The 17288-nt window shown below is 51.0% G+C and overlaps 1 protein-coding gene across 1 annotated transcript; it reads left to right on the forward strand.

Moving 5' to 3' along the window:
• Positions 1-106: 106 nt before the first annotated feature.
• On the forward strand, positions 107-11691 carry Mrpl37 (mitochondrial ribosomal protein L37). The gene is made up of 7 exons (XM_041652125.1): positions 107-511; positions 2961-3144; positions 3237-3352; positions 5693-5878; positions 7089-7246; positions 10531-10734; positions 11479-11691. The coding sequence occupies exons 1-7, from the start codon at positions 166-168 to the stop codon at positions 11569-11571; spliced, it is 1287 nt and encodes a 428-aa protein (XP_041508059.1). The 5' UTR covers positions 107-165; the 3' UTR covers positions 11572-11691.
• Positions 11692-17288: the final 5597 nt, after the last annotated feature.

Below are 17288 nucleotides of genomic sequence, written 5' to 3' on the forward strand. Positions count from 1 at the left end.
CACCTGAGGGGCGGAGGCAAAACAAGGATATTTTAACTGTGATTGGTTGAAGTGTCTGTCATTCTCAAAATGCGACTTTGCGCCCAGCCCCTTTTGCTCCCGGCAGGCCCTGCGCGGGAAAAGATGGCGGCGTCCAGGTAGAGGTGTTGTGGGGACTCGATCGCTATGGCGTTGGCGTCCGGGCCCGCTTTGCGGGTGTTAGCTTGTTCTGGGAGGCTCGGCCTCGGGGGCTGCGGGGCCCCGAAACGCGGGGCGTACGAATGGGGCGTGCGTTCCACGCGGAAGCCCGAGCCTCGGCCCCTGGACAGGGTGTACGAGATCCCGGGTCTGGAGCCCATTACTTACGAGGGGAAGATGCACTTCGTCCCGGGACTGGCTCGGCCCATCTTCCCGCCGTGGGATCGCGGCTGGAACGATCCACGGTTCCACCGCACGGCCCCGATGCACGAGCAGCCTCTGTACAAGGACGAGCCCTGCTACATATTCCACCAGCGCTGCCGACTCCTTGAGGGTGAGGCCATAGGGCGAACGGGAGGAGAGACCCTGTTCTCAGTTCAGCACAAACCCCGACCCCGGGGGAGGGTCTCGGTTTCTTCCTCTGCGGAGCCTCAGGGACATCCGTCTTCTGAGAGTTGTCAGGATCAAGTGGGATGTAAGGAGCAATGCTGGGAGAGAGAGCTGTGGAGAATTTGAGTGTGTCCTCTCCAGGGTTATCTCCTCATTTCACAGGATCGCCAGCTGGAACAGGGATTTGCTTATACACGCGTGGAGAGGTGATAGCTGAAGGGACTCCAGCCAGCCCGGGCCTAGCAAACTTGGCTCTGGGAGGCCTTGCCCTTCTCTCTCATTTCCTCTGCCTTGATAAAAAACGTTAGATTACATTCCTAAAACTAGACCCCCAGGTCTATTCCTTAATATGGCCTCTTCCTCCTCCTGAGGCTGACTACCAAGGTCCAGCCATCAAAGTATTGAAGTCCAGCAACCAACCCCCCCCATCACCTAGTTAACATGCCCAATTAAAATTAAACATATCCTAACATGGGGTTTTCTTCTTTTCCTTTATAAACTGTCATTTCCCTATGTGCCACATCTGTCTCCTCTCTTTCCAGAAGCAGTTCTTTGTCCCACTTTGGGACAGATACCCCGTCCCCCTTTTCCTTGTTCCCTACCTCTCCACCCCCCACCCCTGTTTCCTTTTTCCTTTCCCTTCTCCCTTTTCCTCTATCTCCTGTCATTGTCTCTTATTCCCTGCCCTTTATCCCTCTGGGGCAAATACATCTCCTTTGTGCTGAGAACTTGGTATTGGGGTCCTGAGCCAGTATTTTTCCTTTCAATAGTGAAACCAGGTCTGCAACACTAGTTTCCTAGGTCAGTGTCTTTTGTTAAAAGCCTGGGATGTGTAAAGGAATTTGCACCAAGAAGTCTACCCACTTAGGGGCCTGTCACTCTTAAGAACAGATCTAAGTGTCTCGAGCCAAAACCAGTCTGCTTCTCACTGTTGTCAGGAATTATTTCCCAGAGGTGATTATTAAGAGTACCTTTCTTCATTCTTCAAACATCCATCGTCACCCAGGTCAGGATGACGATAGGGCAGGGTCCTAAGTGCAAAAGCAGTTGAGGTATGTGGGAGCAGGATTTCCCAAAGGATAAGTAGGAAATAAGGAGATCTAACAGGGCTTGAGGGCTAAGAGAATCAGTCATAAGCTTGGGAAAGCTGGTAACCATAGGCCAGCCTCTTAGAATGCCCACTCCTATACCTGCCTGCAAGTTGATTTTCCTAGCTGTTAACCACTCCCAGTGGACCCTGACCGTGCTGTGAAGGATCTCCTACAACATAACCCCTTTGATTGTCACTGGTAATGGACAGCAAGTGTTCTAGAAGATCGCACTCCTTGAACTGTCTGAAAATGTATCTTCTGCCTGCACTTTCAAAAGTCATAAAGAGGTCTTATAAAATCACAACAAAACCTTGTAAAATAGGAGTCTTAGAAGCCAACGTGGGTTATGGAGAGATGGTGGGCTTTAGGGTGGACAGGCTCAGGTTTGTGTCACCTTAAAGATAAGTGACTTGAAGCAAACTCCTCCGTCTTGTCCAAGTTTCCCCTTTCGTGACATAAAATCCCATCTAACTTATTGGTAAATTCCAGAAGTGACATTCGGTAAATGGTAGCTCTAAATACTATGTATTTTGTGTATGCGCTAGAGAATCATTAAACATTGGCTCTGTGGTGGCTAGCAATAATGTCACAGAGCTGGGGTCAGCTAATTAAGTAGCTCCCTGTTTTTGTAAATAACGTTTTACTGGAATACAACCATGTGCGCATGTACATTATTGCCCATGGCTGCACTTGTGCAACAATAGCAGAATTGAGTAGCTGTGATGGACTCAAACATAAGTTTGGTATGCATGGGCTTCTCTAGTCAGGGTTAGGATATGGATTACCAGACGGGCTGGTCCACTGAGCTAGTCTCACAGCTTTGATTTCTCTGCCTGAAGGGAGTCAGCAGGGATCTCAGCTGTCTTGAAAAAGGTTTGAATCCTTCTCATGGCAGGCACTGCACTCAGTCCCATAGTCAGCTCACCACCTTGAAGTAGATCATTATTCATGAAGTAATACTCTTTTGTTGTTGTTGTTGTTTGTTTTTTGAGACAGGGTTTGAACCTGTCCTGGAACTAGCTCTTGTAGACCAGGCTGGCCTCGAACTCACAGAGATCCGCCTGTCTCTGCCTCCCAAGTGCTGGGATTAAAGGTGTGTGCCACCACTGCCCAGCTCAAAGTCATACTCTTGATCCACTGCTTTCTTGGTTTTATTCCTCAGATGTCTCAAATCAAACCCAGCCTTCTCTTGAAGCAGCCCTTTCTTCATGGTCCTACCTGGTTGGCATGAGCATCTCTTTCTGAACTGTCTTCTCTCTCTCTCTCTCTTTGTTTGTTTGTTTTGTGATGATTGCCCCAAAGGTATGAAGCAGGCTCTCTGGCTAACTAAGACCAAGCTAATAGAAGGCCTTCCCAAGAAAGTGATTAGTCTTGTTGATGATCCAAGAAATCACATAGAGAACCAAGAAGAGCGTGTTTTGGATATCATCTCTCATGCCCGTCTCTGGCACTCCACTGAGGACATCCCCAAGAGAGAAACCTACTGGTGAGTTTCCCCCAAATAGGAGGATTTTCAATTGAGAAATATGGAGTTACTTTAAATTGCTTTAAGTCTTCAAATGTCATTTTTTCCCCAAGCCCAGTCATTGTGGACAGCCTCATCCAGCTGTGTAAGTCCCAGATTCTCAAGCACCCTTCTCTGGCCAGGCGAATGTCTGCCCAAAACTACTCCTTAGCCACCACCTGGAACCGAGGTTAGTCATCCTGTATACTAGAAGGTCTTGCTGGGTTTTCTTTTTCAGTTTGTTTATTCTCTCTGGTGCTCTTAGCCCCGTCTCCACACCCCAGCCCTCCCATCCTGCTCCTGCCACATACTCTTGGGGTTCAGACATGCCCTTTATAGGGTCACACAAGGCCTACTTCAGACTTGTGATCCTGTAGTTGGCACCACCATGCTCCTTCTCGTTGCTGTTTTTAACTGCTTCTAAGTCGCCATTCAGCTGACTGTATCTGCTGAGTACCCACAGTGTGCTTGGGAATTTTTAAATGCTGAAGACAAGGGAATAATAAAACACATTGCTCTCTGCCCTGACCACACTAAGCAGCTGTTTTTCCCTTTCCATACTTCTGCACCCTTCCACATCCATGTTAGCATAATTTAGAGTGCTTCTTTCAACACAGCAAGTCTTTTTGACATGTTCCCTTGTTTGAAACCCAAGGCTGTCATTTATTATGGTCTATCCACCTAGTCCTAGTCTTACCTCCCGTCCTGCTGCTCCCTTCCCCTGTCCGTAAGTTTGTCACTTCCAACTTTTTGGTATCCAGCTTTCCCACCTGCCCGCCTTTGTGCATGCTGTGTGCTTGGCAGTGCATGCTGGTGTTTCGGACAGGTGTGTCGGTTCAGGTGTTCTAGGTGATGGGATTGTGGAGCAAGGAAACCAGCTGTGGAATACCTGGGACCTGGGCTGTCTGTTTGAGCAGGTTTCCCCTTCTCCCCCCTTTGCATATGGACTTCTGGCAAGGAGTCAGCCTGGCAGAGGTAATGGCACCACTAAGGAAATTAGTGCACCTCATTAATGGAGAGTACATGTTGGCCCATTGTCAAGTATTACCTCTAATTAAACTGCCCCATTTGGAGCTGTCACTGGAGGAGGGATGTGAAGGAATTGAATTAGAAACCACACTAGAGTGATCTGTGGGGAGAATCTAAAACCCAAGGTTAGGAGAGGTCCAGGCACATTTGTGTGAGGAAACAGGAAATGCCTTAGGAAACCAATCTTGAGGTGTAATTACTGCGGAAGTTATCCATCTGCAGATGTTGCATCCATTTTTTTACATATCTTGGGAGGCTGCACGCTAATTAAATGGCAGTGCCATTGGCCAAACCGGTTTCTGATCTGACAACAGTCCCGATCCATCACCTTCACACAGGGATTTTACTCTCTGAAGCCGGCACTGCAGAGGGTGGTGCCACTTGGAGCTAGTCGGGATTCAGACAACAGTCTTTCTAAACACATTTTGTCAGGTGGCATGTGGCTTCCCGTGGGAACAGTACAGACACCATTTCCACATTTTCACACCAGGCTCATTGGTTAGTTCACTGCGAGTGTGTCTCCTCTAGCCATCTGCATTCCCATGTAGAATACATGCTAATCCAACTTACCTGAGGTGCTCAGATCTGGCTGGCTTTTCTCGCTCTCTTGTTAAGACGAATCTGGCCCTTTGCCTGGGTCTGAAACCCTCCCTCCTGCCCCTGCTCACAGTACTTCTCTCTCCATGCCTCTTGTCCTTCAGTGTCCTGTCCCAGTCACCCTGGGACTGCTTTTGCATGCTAGTCTTCATTTTCAGTGCATAGCAGACTCCTACCCAGAGCTCTTCCACCAGAGACTGGGGCATTGGGCAGTGCCTGAAAACAGTATTGATGGTCATGACGTAGATGGTATGAGCGGGGATGGAGATGGAATTCTAGTGGCCAGAGCCCAGCGCTGCTGCTGAACACGCATATGCACAGTACAGCCCCCTCGATGAAGAGGTAGCTGATCCCAGTAACAGAGACCCACTCTTCTCCTTCAGATAACCTTTGCTGTTGCTTTTGACCATCTCACTGTGGAGCCCTGACTGACCTTGAACTCACTGAAGTCTACTTGCCACTGTCTCCGAAGTGCTTCCTCTGCTGCCCAATTTGAAGGTTTTGCTTCCTTCCGGGGCCCTCTGGGTTTTGCAGAGGGCTCTGTCTGCGTATGGCTCTGCTTTCCCCAGCAGCACTTGCTTCCTGAAGGGCTCCTTGAGAGCACAGAGTAATTCTGCCCTGTTTCTGGGTCTCTGGCTTGGAGCTGGTCCTTGGGAAGATGAAGGATGCCCACAAGTCAGGAGCCTTGGGGTTCATCAGAAGAGCACCTAGGGAGAAGAATGTTCTAGTTCTTCACCCTCACAGGGGCTCAGGGTTCTAATGCCATATGTGTGTTCTATGACCAGGTTGGTCATCTAGAAAACCTGTAGCCGACTTTGACTTGAGGTTTGTGGAAGATGACGGTTTCACACTTTGAGAGCTGTACAAAGACCACGTTAGACTAATCACCTTTTCCCCATTTTAGAGTCTCTTCTCCTTCAGGTCCGAGGTTCTAGTGGTGCTATATTGAGAGCCAAGGACCCTCTGCCCACCATTGCCTCCAGAGAGGAGGTGGAAGCTACTGAAAGTCACGTTCTCGAAACCTTCTATCCCATTTCTCCTACCATCGATCTTCAGAAATGCCATGTCTATGATGTGGAAGATGACACAGGTGAGCAAAGCGGAGCAGAGATGAGGACGTGCTTTTTATTCATAATTCTTTAAGAGAAAGGATGTACTAATAGCTCTGGGTGCTTGGCAGCACATATGCGTTATCTCCTAGTATCTGTGTGGCAGCCCCTGCTTCCTAACTCTTAATCGGCTGCCATTCATGTTCACAGTCACTTCCCCCAGAAATGCTGAACTTTCAGTCTCAGTCAGGGACTTTGCATTTATCTTCCCACAGCCCTGAGTCACCCTGGATCTTGACACGTCTCTGTGCTGGGGTGTGATTGATTTCCCGTCTGGTTCCCCTCTAGACTGCGGGCTCCTCACAGGCAGCAGCAGGCTCCACTGGGGCTTTCCTTGCTTCCTGTCTAGAGCCCCATGTGGAATGTGTGCCGGGTGTCTGTGCCCTGCAGAGTGGAGCAGCCCTGTGTGGAGTGGAGTGTGTGCCGGGGTCCGTGCTCTGCAGAGTGGAGCAGCCCCGTGTGGAGTGGAGTGTGTGCCGGGGTTCATGCTCTGCAGAGTGGAGCAGCCCCGTGTGGAGTGTGTGCCGGGTGTCTGTGCCTTGCAGAGTAGAGCAGCCTGCAGGACCAAGGCCTGCAGGGAAGCCCCACCTCTCAGCGAGCACTCTTCTCCTGGTTTTTCTGAGTCGATGACCCCAGTGTCTTTCTCCTTCCTCTGTACCCACGTGCACTGATTCCAGGCACTGTTTCTAGAAGCCTCTAGCCCACCAGAGATTTATTCATAGTCACTCGAGATATTCATGACTTGACAATGTCGTGTCTGAAGTGAACAGGTGCTAACCTGAAGCTGTGAAGTACGAGGCAAGTCATGTGTTACTAACAGTAGAGTACTGACTTCTGCTTCTCCTTAATAATGACCATGGCTTTTAGTCACCCATGTGTCGGTGTCACTGTCATCTGTGTGCTTGGATGAAAGCAAGTGGGTGGGGTTAGAATGTGTGTGTAGGAAGCACCTGCCACAAGTTGGCACGTATTTTCTGTGATGAGCCAGAGTAACATTTAAAGCATTGTGGCTGGGTTTTACAAGCTACCTCCGGCTTCTGTCTCAGCTCCTCAGTAGCCGTCCATATCCATGAGCATGATTATGTACTGATGTCTCCTGTGAGTCTTTATTACCTGCCCTGAGTGTCCTGAGGCTCTGTGGCAGGCTGATTAGTCTATGCCTCCTCACCTCTCCTTTCTCTTCTCTTGCAGGATTCCGGGAGGGCTACCCTTACCCCTATCCCCACACCTTGTATTTCCTGGAAAAGGCCAATTTACGGCCACAACGCTTCCTTCCGGAACAGCTAAGGGCCAAGATGCTCCTGTTTGCTTTTGCAAATGCCCTGGCTCAGGCTCGGCTCCTCTATGGGGTATGTGTGTGCAGAAGACCATAGAACTGCTTTCTGCAGGCTTGGCCTCCTGCTGTAAAAACCACTCCCAGGAAGAATGGAGTGGGGACGGACTTTGAGTTTAACTGAGGAATCTCAGGAAAATGCGTTTCCTTTTTTTAAAAAAAATATTTATTTATTTATTTATTTATTATGTATACAATATTCAGTCTGTGTGTATGTCTGCAGGTCAGAAGAGGGCACCAGACCCCATTATAGATGGTTGTGAGCCACCATGTGGTTGCTGGGAATTGAACTCAGGACCTTTGGAAGAGCAGGCAATGCTCTAAACCTCTGAACCATCTCTCTAGCCCAAATGCACTTCCTCTTAACTTGTAGCAACCAACTATCTCTCCTGGGGGCTGACTGGGTCTGGTACTCTATCCAGACACAGCTGCCCTTGGTGTCATTTGGAGCTCCACTTCACAGTGTGCCGTAGGCTCACAGCAGCAGGAAGTGTGGGGGAAGGAGGGGTACAGGGCATACCCTACTCAGAAGTTTTATGTGTGTCTGGGCTCCACGCCCCAGTCTGCTCTGCTTGGTCAGATTTGGAGCAGGCAGCACCATCAGAAGGCCCAGGAGGTGATGCCAGGCAGTTACTGTCAGTTCAGGGTGGGTACAGAAACAAGATACCACTTGGTGGTGGCCCTCAATATTAAGAGGAAGTCCCAGCACCTAGATGGTGTGGAATGGAGGCTGAGTGGTTGAAGTGAACGCTGTCTCAGGATGAGGAAAAGGCTTGGTTGCGGGGTGAGAGTGGGAGCATGGGGCATATTTCTGAGAGCTCCTGTTCTCTCCAGTCTCGAGTAGAGCTCAGGCCTGTGGTCCTCCAGGGAGTGAGGGAATTAGGATTTGCATCTGTCCTGCCTGGGGTGGGTGCTGGCAGGGTTCGTTTGGTTGGCTGCCTGAGTGGGGAGTAGAATGTACTGTTCGGTATTGAGCACCTGACACACCCCACACGTTAACAAACTGTGGACACCATGGTGTCCTGGAGGAGCTTGATGAGTGTGTACTTCATAGACCCACTGAATCAGAAGCTCTGCAGTGGGGCCCAGCAGTCAGCATTTAAAAAGCCCTCCGGGTGAGGCTCGTGCAAACTGGGGTTTGGAAACCCCGCACTAAAATTGTAGAGCTTCTCACATGGTTTGCTCTTTTGAACAACCTGTGTGGCAGGTGCTGTTAGCCTCACTTTGTAGAAGAAGAGACAAGCTCAGGAAGGATAATTTATGTTTCTGATCATATAGCCGAGGACCTGGAGTGGGCTGGGGATATAGCTGAGTGGTGGAGCATCTTTCTAGTGTGTATAAGTCCCCAGGTTCAATCCCCAGCATGGTAAGAACTAGAACCAGAGAGATTAGCAACTGTGGCATCCTCATGTGGCCTTATTATGTCTAAACAGTGGGCGGATAGTGAGCTTTAGTCCTATTCCCTCGCTGTAGACTTCCTGAACTCTCTGTAAGATGAGGTAAGTCACCCATGATGCCACAGCTAATGGTGGAAAAGCAGAGGCTGATCTGTGATTCCTACAGCTTCTAAAGGATGTGCTGCCCCCAGTTTGGGCGGAGGAAGGAAGCAGCAACATTCCATGTTCCAGGCCACGGGCTTAGTGTAGTCTCTGCCGGGTATCGCCAGAAGGGCCTCAGTAGCAGTGCTGGCTAATACCGCCCCGTTAGATAGAAGAGGCAGCCTCCTCCACCGTCTCCAGGTACAAATTATTCCTGGGGCTGTGAAGTTGAGCAGTTATGGGACAAGCCTCCATGTAAAAGGTAAAATTGCTGAGAAATTTATGTACTACCTGCAGTTTTATTGATCTGTAGAGGGAGATAAGAGTCAATACCGAATCTCAGCTAACACTTACAGGTACTTCTCTTTGTATTTATTTCTCATGCAGCTAGCACAGGTATTTCTGAGACCAACAGCCCTGGTGTGGCATGTACTTGGGACTTCCATTAGCTAGTCCTAAAGTCAGGTGAGCCCTGAGGGCAAGGCAGCGGTGTATTGCACCAGGGGTGCCCTGCTTCTCGTGGCTAGACTGCAGGATCTGTGGCCAGTAGCAGTCTGGATTACTACAAAGTACAAAGGCAGGCCATAGAGTTACCCAAACAGTCACACTTAGGAGCCAGGCAGTTTGGGGCACACCTTTACTCCAGCACTTGGGAGGCAGAGGAAGGTCTGAGTTCCAGGTCAGCCTGGTCTACAGAATGAGTTCTAGGACTATACAGAGTTACACTGTCTCAGAAAAAGAACAAAAACAAAAACAATCAACCAAAAAAAAAAAACCCACTTAAGAACGAAAGAGGCACTGGTGTCAGATACACTGGGACACCAGCCACAGCCTAGACAGTGGGGCTACCTGACTTAGCCTACGCCTCGGGGGTCCTTGAACAAATGCCTGGAAACCTGCGCTTCAGTCTGTGAAGCAGGAATATGCGTCTATCTATGAAAAACAGGCAGGGTGCCTAGACTAAGCTGTTACTCCTGAGTGTCATTACTGCTGCGGTGAGATCAGTACAGGCCCTGACTGTGACATGCCTGGAGTATACCTTCCAGGAGTGTGACCCGCTACATGCTGCAGTAAGTAACTGAAACTCACATGACTGCCTGCAGTGTAGACGGTCCCGCTTTCAGTAGTGAAGCTCAGATGACTGCGGTGTAGACAGTCCCGCCTTCAGGAGTGAAGCTCAGATGACTGCGGTGTAGACAGTCCCGCTTTCAGAAGTACCCAGTGATGCCGGGCCCTTGAAAGGGGGACAGACATGCCAGCACATCTAGTCAGTCTGTGTGACTTCAGACAGGCCAGTCTGCCAAGTTGGGTCTGTGTGGTGTGAAATGATAGGTCTAATGATGAGCTTCCAAGTCAGCCTTTGATAGCTGACGTCACTGTTGTCTTACTGGGTAAGGCAGAGGTTTGAGGGATTCCCTCCATTAACCTCCTGGCTCACCTGAACTTCAAGCCTTGCCCAGTAATCGCCAGTCAGCAGTGGGAGTTAGTATTGGGGTTGAAGAGCAGGTTTCTGGAGTCTTGAGGCAGAGAAGGCCTGGCTGGGTGAGGAGAGGCCTGGCTGGGTGAAGGGAGGCCTGGATGAGTGAGGGGAGGCCAGGCTGGGTGCGGGGAGACTGGTTGTGGACTGTGGAACTCCTCGGTCTTTCTTACCTGCCCTGAGGTGAAACCATAAAAAGGAAGCGGGTGGGTGTTTTAAAGGGTGGAATTGGGCCCCCTGGTCTGCATTCTTCCGCCACAGCGTTTTCTTGTCCACTTTTCTTAGAACGCCACCAAGGTCTTGGAGCAGCCCATAGTCGTGCAGAGTGTGGGCACCGATGGCCGTGTCTTCCAGTTCCTCGTGTTGCAGTTGAACACCACAGATCTGGCCTCTAATGAGGGCATCAAGAATTTGGTATGGGTAGACTCAGACCAGCTCCTGTACCGGCACTTCTGGTGTCGCCCAGTCATCAAAAGGAAGGTGGTGTTGGTAAGTCCAGATTCCTCGAGCCTGGGGATTATAGCAGACCTTGACTTCTCCATTCAGGGTGAGCCTTGGTCAAGCCTGGTCTGGCAGGAGGGGCTCTAGGACCTGAACAGCCACATCTGCCTCCCCTTCTCTTCAGTTTCTGCTGTGGGAGACTGTCCCTGTGTCCACTCCCCGGCCTGATTCAGTGCCTTGCGGGGCCCTATGGCAGCATCACATTGTGGCCTTGTGGGAGGACTGCAGTCACCGTCAGCACACGGGTCTCCTCCTGTGCCCCTGCTGCACCCGGGGCTCAACAGCCTGCTCTGCAATGGCTCAGGCTACGATGCAGTGAGAAGCACTCAGGATGAGAGGGCAGAGCTCAGGTGCTGCAGGGTCTGTGCCCCGCTATGTCGCATACGGGCTGCGTGCAGACTGGCTCAGTGGAGTTCTGATAGTCACACAGTCAGTTCTGCGGTGGTTTCCTGCCTGTCAGCGTGTTTCTTCCAGAAGTGCTGTGAACCAGTATAGAATGGGGAGTTCTTGTCATGTCCCAGTGGTTGGAGTGAGGGGACTTAGGAAGCAGAGCAGATGACGTAGCTGATGGGCGCCAGAAACCCTCGGCACATCTACAGTACCAGCTCCTCAGTGTCCCTGGCCAGAGAGCTGATGTGGGAGAAAGATGGTGATTCGCCAGGCACTTAGGAGTCACTGAGAGTGGCCTGTCTCTCTGCTGTCATGGATCCTAATGGTCTCTGTTCTTTCTAGGAACCTGCTGGGCCTGTTGATTTCCAGCCAGAGACATTCAGGAAGTTTTTAGCTCTGTTTTTGCATGGTGCTGTGAGAACTTCAGGGGCCTGACACCCTACTGCTGCCTCTGAGGAGCTTACGTCCTAGGAAGGTGATGCCTGGGCCTGGGCAAGCCTCCCACACCTTCTCGGTCTGGTGGTCTGGCTGGCAATAAAGAGTCTTTGCATTGCATTGGTGCCTGTGTTGGTGCGAGCTTGTCTGTGAGGTGCTGAATGTTGAGCACGCCATGTGCCTCCTTGCCTCTTACAAGTACAGGCCCTGGACCAGCTTTGGACTCAGATGAGCGGTGCCTGAGTTTCCTCATTCAAACCCTGAGGCTAGTACCACTTCCCTTGGAGTTTTAGGTCTTTCTCTCCCCCAACTCCCTTTGTTTTTGAGACAAAGTATTGCTGTGTAGTTAGCCTTGCCTTGAACTTGCCATCCTCTGACCTTAACATCTAGAGTGCTGGAATTTCAGGCCTGTGCCACCTTACCCTGTCCCTTGTTTTTGTTTTCTTTCAGTACTAGGGATTGAACCTATGAAAAGTACTATACCACTGAGTCACATCCCTGCCCCTGCCCCCTTTCTAATTTTGAAGAGTCTAGCTATGAGTCTGTCTGTCCTGCCTCATGGCAGGTACTATAAATGTGTGCTAAGTTCTTGTGGAACTTTTTCTTTTTAATGTATATAGGTGTTTTGTCTGTTTGTATATGTACCCATGAATGCCTAGTGCCCAAAGAGGCCGGAAGACAGGATCAGCTCCCTCAGAACTGGAGTCACAACTGGTTGTGAGCTGTTGTGTGGTGCTGGGAACCGATCCTGGCTCCTCTGGAAGGGCAACCAGTGCTCTTCAGTGCTGAGCTGTTTAAAATTGTACGCACATCCCTCAATGACTGCAGAGGCTCAAGAGACCGTTCATTGTAGAGCCCTAGTTTCCTGCTTACTTGATGAGTTTCCCGGGTCAGCTGGTCTCCAAATAATGTCAAGTCCCACTCGACATCGTGCCTTTTGCACAACAGGGTGGTTGTATGGTAAAGGCCACTGTTGCAGGCATGCACTGCATGGAGCATGTGGAAGGCACCTCATTCTCGAACATGAGCACTCAGAAGGAGCGGCTCCACACTCCCACAGCTGATGCTCCGAGCCAGCTGCCCTCGTACACACCTGGGCACAGAGACCTGTGTGTGGACGCTTGCGGAGAAAGCTGGCCCAGCGCCTGTGGGAAGCACAGGTGAACACGGGAGAGAGACGGAGCGTGCCCACTGCATCTGTGATCACACCTGGGGCCTCGATGGAGTCCACAGAAGCCAAGAGCCACATTGCTCATACATGGGTGAGCCTATCTACAGGGACTTTCCACTTGTCACGATCATCGGGTAACTGCCACTGCCACAGAGGGCACGGCCTTGGGTGAGGTGGCCCTGTTTGCTGTGAAGACTCAGTTTTCCTATGGGAAGAACACGAAGAGACCTTGGAGCTGGGTAACATCATCCAAGTGTCAGCCCTGGGCCACCCAGTCTGTCCCACCCCAGCTAGCTCTTCATAGCAACTTCAGAGCTTAGCAGGGGCTGCGCAACTCGGGGAGATGTGGGCAAGAGGGGTCACCAGGAAGATGTGAGAGAGAAAGGAGCCTGGTGTGTCAGCTGCCTGGGAACAGAGTGTTGAGGAGCTGGGATGGCAGCTGGGATGGCTCGTGAGACCTTGAACACCAGGTAACTTACGCACTTTTTCTAGAGTTCAAGGTAACACTCTGAGCAACCCTAGTCCTCCTCTCAAGGTCTAATCCAGCTTGTTTTCTGCACGTCACGATGTGTGTGTCCTAAGCACACAACTATATATACTTAGTATCCTCCCTGTACACTTACCTGGCCTTGGGAGTCTCAGGGTCCCACCACAGCAGCGCAGACAGAACACCCCTACTTCCTGAGGTGCAGTTGTGGCTGGAGATGGCCGTACAGGTTGTCTCTGGGTATTATTCTAAGCTGCGGCAGCAAGCAGCCCTGCTCGTGGCTCCGAGTCTGCTTTGCCAGCATAGCCATAGGGTAAATTGGTGGCAGTGGAATTGCTGTCAGCAAGTTTTTTCAGCGCTGGTAGAAGCGCAGAGGATGGACTGGCAGATGACTGAAAAGGCCAGCTGCAGGCCACTGTGGTGATTCTCTGCAGTGGCAGGGATGGCTGGAAGCCTAGGACACCCTAAGTCCTATCAGGCTGGCTTGTTGCTGGTGAGGAGGGCGAGATGAGCAGCCGGAGTGAGGGGTGGAGGCTCGCAGTAACTAGCACAGTCAGCCCATAACCTTGCAGCTTGAGATCTCATGACCCAGCATGGGCCAGTTACAGGGTTTGCAGTCCGTGTCCCTCTAGCTCCAGAGTGGGCACCTCCTGCCTGGTCATAGTCCTATCACAAGGCCCCAGAGCCCACAGCACAAAGAACCAAACTGAACAGAGTGCAGTGTGTCTGTGCTGAGGCAGGGGGAATGGTGGGTATCCCTACCCCCATAGAGATGGGGAAACTGAGGAGGCTGAGAAGCCCCCATATTTATTGAAGAGCTAGAAAGTTCACACGAGGTGACAACTGCCACCTCTACAGAAATGAATTTCCTTCCCCAGCTCCCCTGTGCCCAGCCTCCTTGTCTCTTCCACTTTTTTCTTTACCCCAGTTTTTTGAGACAGGGTTTCTCTGTGTAGTCCTGACTGTCCAGGAACTCTATGTAGATCAGGCTGGCTTTGAACTCTATGTAGAACAGATCCACCTGCCTCTGCCTCCCGAATGCTGAGATTAAAGGTTTGCACCACCACTGCTGGGCTGCTTTGCTTTTCTTATGGGGTGACATTATGTCTGTGTGGCTCAGGGTCTGAGGACGGGGGGCCTTGCTGGCCAGCCTGAGTCTGAAGGAAGGGCAGGAAAGGGACAGAGTCACACTCGGCATTAAAGGCCTAGACTTGAAGCAACAGAACTGGGGGTGGAAATGACATTCGCACAGTGAGCCTGAATGTGCCCAATCCATTAAGAAGCTCATTCCTGCTGAGGGTGGAGATTGATAGCTATAATCCACATGCTCAGAAGGTGGAAGCAGGGGAATCAGAGGTTCAGGTTCATCTGTGTCTACAGTGGGGATTCCTGCCCAGCCTGGGCTAAATAAAGAAAGGTTGGTTCAATTCAGTCCTCAGGGAATTAAGTCCGCCCTGGGAGGAGGCCATTCTCCACATCCAGATGCCCTACATTCTCCTCTGTGGAGTTCAGACAGTGCCCCTGTTCACAATCTTTCACCCTTGAGTTAGATGGGCTGCATCTGACCAGACTTCCCTCAGATCAGTTTGGAGTCTTAGATGCCCCAGCTGGAAGAGGTTCTTTCTGCCCACAGTGACCCTCAGCAGGTGTTAGCCAGAGGCTTGGCGATTCCACTTGGAGGACTGTGTCTGTCACTCACTCCTTGTAGGCCCAAGGCTGGAAGATGCTGCAGTCAGCTCAGACTCCTCCTCAAGTTGAGTCCCTTGAAGCAGGCACAGGACCTGATGGTGCCAGACTGTCCCTTTAATATGCCTACGAGTGCTGAGGGTCACCTGGTATGGGGAACCTCAACAGCGCAACCCCTCTGGGAACTTTCCCATCCAAGTACTAACCAGGCCTGACCCTGTTTAGTTTCCTAGATCAGATGAGATCAGGCGCGTTCTGGGAACTTCTACAGACATGTACTTTCTTCTGCTCAACTCTAGTACGTATTCCTTGCCTCAGATGACAAGTTACCAGCCACTCGATCTACTCTCTACTTCATGGAGTGTCTAGTATGTGCCAGACCTGAGCAAGGCTGTGGACACTGAGCGACAAAACAGGTCCTGCAGCCACAGTATTTGCATTCCTGCACAGAACTGTCCTACGTGGAGGCAAGTTAGTGTGACCTTGGCCCACACCAGCTACTAGCCACTGCCTGGCAGAAGGTAAAAATCTTGAGGAAGGCACTTCTAGCCAGGACATACTCGTGAACCTCTAGCAGCTGAGGATGCTAGCACTACATTCTCAGGCTAGGGAGGCTACACACTAACAGGCCCTATGCATCAATGACACAGGTAAAAGCCTCACAGGAGGGTAGGGCAAACCTGGAGAACATTTAGAGCCAGTGTGAGCTCTGAGCTGGGAATGGACTGAGCAGCCCGCATGCAGAGCCACTGTCCCTCGTCCGCACAGCATTTGCGAAATTGCACCTGGGCATATTTGCCAAAACAGGAAGTGCAAGTGACCAGGCAGTCAAGCCTCAGAGACCTTTCAGAGGTGGCAATCCAGCCAAATCAGGTCTGGTGTCAGAGTGAGCTGGCCCTGTAGTGGCATTTCACTTGGATTTTAATAAATAAAACTTGCCCAAGGATCAGAAAAGCAAAACAGCCACACCGGCCAATCTTATAGATCAGCAACAATAACATGCACCTTTAATCCCAGTAGCCACACTAGCTTGTCACAGAAACCAGGTGGTAGGGGTGCACACCTTTAATCCCAGAACCAGAGAGGATTATAAAACGGGAGGAGACAGCTCTCGGACACAGTCTCTTTCTGAGATTTCCTGGAGGCAGGATCACCATTTTGGGCTCAGGTAGAGGTTAAGAGCTGGTTGTTTTGATTTTCAAATCTTTAGGCTGAACCCCAATTTCTCTGAGTTTTTATTAATCGTGCTTCATGGTCCTAACTCCGGTGCCACCCCTGGGAAATGCTTGTATGTCCTCCACTGGATATTCATCCACCTGGGTCCTAGAAACCAGTCCTCAAACACATGTACCACCCTTTCCCCAGCTGGCCGCCACACTTCTTCACAGGGGAACGCCCTAAGTACACACCTTCAAACTTTAGGTGCTCTGGTGAAATGTCATCCTGGAACTTCAGCTCCAGGGCCTCAGTTCTGACTTCTGGGTCACACCCATCATCTCCTAGGGGGGACCCTCCCCAAAAAGACTGGAGGTGGAAGATGATGGACCTAGGATAGCCTGGTGTCTCCTTTCCAGAACTGCTCCATTTCTCAGTTCACAGAACTAGGCTGCGCTGAGTAGGGCAGGCAGAGCAAGCCCAGCACTTCTTGTTCAGGATGCTGCCACCTGAGGGATCAGGCTTCAGGCCAGCTACCTCAGGTCACATCTCCCCAGACCCATCTAGGGAGTGGGTTTGCTGTCCAGAGCAAGATCTCCATCTCTGAGTCCAGCCTGTACAGAGCAATATGTCCCTTCCTAGAACATACATGATTTACAGGTCTCTAACCCAGACAGACCAACGTGAGGACCCCCAAATGTGTCAGGACTAGAGGTGAGGTTCCCTACATCACACCTCTGGCAATTTAGCCATTCACACTATTCCAGGCAGTGTGCTGGGATTGGGGACTCAAGCTGGTAGTCACAGTACCTGTTCCCAGGAGTCCCTAGGCTGCCTAGTGGTCATTGGCAGTAAGTTGTCTCTGGATCTGCAGTAGCAGGTACCCACAAAGGCCACCTTTTCCCCACCTCTAAGTCCCTGCCCACAGGTGACAGCACTGGAGACAGGCACCAGAGTATATTCCAGGGGTGACGGACTCAGTAACCTTCAGTTCCTCCTCCACAAACACCCAATGAGCCCCTGCCAGGAGACAGGCCCTGGCTTAGAGAAGGCAGGCACTGACTCATCAGCACAGGGCCCCTGAAGACTCAGATTGCTGCCAGAGGTAAGGAGCATCCTCATGGTGGAGCTTTGGGGACTTGGTTCCAGGAACAGAGAGGGCAGCGAGAACCAAGGTGTAGGTGACAAGCCACATCAAGTGCTAGGTGGTGAGAAAAG

Source organism: Microtus oregoni, unplaced genomic scaffold, assembly GCF_018167655.1.
Source record: "Microtus oregoni isolate MIOR12 unplaced genomic scaffold, Mior012 000005F_ref0000423, whole genome shotgun sequence".
In the NCBI taxonomy this organism is placed as follows: domain Eukaryota; kingdom Metazoa; phylum Chordata; class Mammalia; order Rodentia; family Cricetidae; genus Microtus; species Microtus oregoni.

Bases quoted from the DNA above. Each gene is read 5' to 3' on its own strand.
- Mrpl37 (XM_041652125.1), top strand. From the start codon at position 166: ATGGCGTTGGCGTCCGGGCCCGCTTTGCGGGTGTTAGCTTGTTCTGGG. The intron at 512-2,960 runs GTGAGGCCATAG...ATTGCCCCAAAG, and splicing joins GCGCTGCCGACTCCTTGAGG to GTATGAAGCAGGCTCTCTGG. The intron at 5,879-7,088 runs GTGAGCAAAGCG...CTTCTCTTGCAG, and splicing joins TGATGTGGAAGATGACACAG to GATTCCGGGAGGGCTACCCT.